The 2,093-nt window shown below is 33.2% G+C and overlaps 1 protein-coding gene across 2 annotated transcripts; it reads left to right on the top strand.

The window, feature by feature from the left end:
- LOC107623399 lies at positions 92 to 1,707 on the top strand. 2 transcript variants are annotated; one of them, XM_016325637.2, is made up of 3 exons: positions 101 to 560; positions 1,185 to 1,271; positions 1,358 to 1,707. In XM_016325637.2, the coding sequence occupies exons 1-3, from the start codon at positions 321 to 323 to the stop codon at positions 1,493 to 1,495; spliced, it is 465 nt and encodes a 154-aa protein (XP_016181123.1). In that variant the 5' UTR covers positions 101 to 320; the 3' UTR covers positions 1,496 to 1,707. The 2 variants fall into 2 exon arrangements, with proteins under 2 accessions (XP_016181124.1, XP_016181123.1); XM_016325638.2 differs by lacking the exon at positions 1,185 to 1,271 and having other exon boundaries at positions 92 to 560.

The raw sequence follows: 2,093 nt of genomic DNA on the forward strand, positions 1-2,093 counted from the left end.
TTTATCTTGTATGATATTGGGCCGAAAATTGTTTTAATAAAGATCTTGCCCAAAAAGTTTAGACATTTCACATTTGTCCAAAATCGAAAGAAGTATCCAGTATCCAGAGACAAACGACCTCCTCCCCTAGCCCTTCAAAAAACAAAACTCGAGCATTCACAGGAGCTGCAACGGCGTCGTATTTGATAGGGACGCTAAAGGACATCAGAATTGAAATTCCCAATTTCGAATTAGTTGCTAAGTTGAGTATCTTCTTGTTCTTGGCAGCCAAATACGCAACTCAAGAAAGCAAGAAAACGAAAGACGGAAAGAGAGAAAACATGGGAGAAAATGACGCTGAGAAAAATTTGGTGGTTTGTTCCGAAGAAGAAGAAGAAGAAGATAGCCCAATAAGGGCCATAGTTTGTCTTAAATGTAAAGACGACATAAAGCGCTTCGAGAAAACCGAGGATTGCTTCATCCTTGACTTTGATCCATCTCAGTCCCTTGACTTCTCCAAGATTTCCCTGCACGATAATGATGCCGCCGTTGATGTCTCCGTTCTTGCCCAACTTGGTCCGGTAACTACAAAACCGTTTTTTTTTTGCCACTTCTTAATCGTTATGCACACTTCTAATTGCTTTCGTTTTTCTTAAATAACAGTTACATTTTAGGATAAGAGATTTAGCGGGCACTTATTAGACATAAAATCATTGACAATGACGTGTGTGTTGTAAACCTGTTTGTTTTAACTGAAATTTGCAACTTCTATTTTAGACTCTGTGTTTGTTTGGCTGAGCTTTTAAGAAAAGATTTTTTTTTAGTTATCTTTTTTTAAAAGATCTTATAGAGAAGTAAAAGTAATTTTATGTTTGGATATCTCATGTAAAAAGGTCTTTTTATCTATCAATTATGTTTGGGTATAACAATATAAAAGTACTTTTTTTTTTTATTTATTACATGAAAAACATCTTTTTTTAAGGAAAAAAGATCTTAAAAAAAAAAAGATGTAAATTACAGCTTCTCAAAAAAGATCTTTTTTTTATTTTACTAGTGCTTTTACTTTTACTACTAGAAATTTGTCAAACACGTTAAAAAATAAAAAAAAAGATATTTTTTCATTGAAAAAAGATCTTTTTTTTAACAAAATAATGGCGCCCAAACATACACTCTATAGTGGCTAATGTTGTGTTGTAGTGATATAGGTAGCTTGCAGGGATTATCCGCACTCAAGGCATCTTTGTCTTGAATTTCCATTCACTACAAAACCTCATGAGAGCTATTGTGAGATGGTAATAATCAACCATAATTATCAATGGGAATTACATTTTTCTGATTCTTGCCTTTGACTTTGTGGAAATCTTTGGTGCAATTGCAGTGCTACTGCTATGTGTGTGATTCAGCAGCTCCTTGTAAATATTGGACCCAACCTTTATCCCCGCATTGTGATGCAGATGGTTCTAGTTACTGGAAGGGCCAGAGGAATGCCATGAGACTGGTAGCTAAGGCTAACTAGTTGTATAAAAAGATTAACTTTGAAGTTTGCTTTTTGGATATACTTGTTGAGTATTAGTAACATAACATATATCATGTAAGCTTACATTTTGGTGAAGGATAGAGGGTACTATAGTTCTGGGGTGTCTGCAATTATCATTGTAAGCATTAAGCACAGAGTATATTGTAATTTTGGAACAGGAATATCCAATATGATGTTTTTTAGTATTTTACTCAGGTAGTTTGCAACTTTGCTGGTACGAAGAGTCTTTTTCAAAGTATACCAAGGTAATTCCTAATTGAATTGGTCTTATTAGCTAAATTTTACTTGATGGAAGTGACAAATTATTCCTTCTTGATTCCCCATATCACGCATAAAGTTTACTTGAGATTATAATTTGCCTTTTGATTGCGGTATTGAAATCCAATCAAAATTGTGAAACCAATATACTGCATCTTATTATGACTGCCCTACATAAAACCAAAACAACTTTAGTGGGCTTCTGTTTAAAGCTTAGATATTATATTCCAAAAAATGAAATTTCTGAAAATAATTCTTAGACATACTTTAAAAATACTTATGTATTCATTGAGAATTTGTTTGGTTTACAATACAATTT

Source organism: Arachis ipaensis, chromosome B10 (assembly GCF_000816755.2).
Source record: "Arachis ipaensis cultivar K30076 chromosome B10, Araip1.1, whole genome shotgun sequence".
NCBI lineage: Eukaryota > Viridiplantae > Streptophyta > Magnoliopsida > Fabales > Fabaceae > Arachis > Arachis ipaensis.

Bases quoted from the DNA above. Each gene is read 5' to 3' on its own strand.
- LOC107623399 (XM_016325637.2), top strand. From the start codon at position 321: ATGGGAGAAAATGACGCTGAGAAAAATTTGGTGGTTTGTTCCGAAGAA. The intron at 561-1,184 runs GTAACTACAAAA...GTAGTGATATAG, and splicing joins TTCTTGCCCAACTTGGTCCG to GTAGCTTGCAGGGATTATCC. The intron at 1,272-1,357 runs GTAATAATCAAC...GTGCAATTGCAG, and splicing joins ATGAGAGCTATTGTGAGATG to TGCTACTGCTATGTGTGTGA.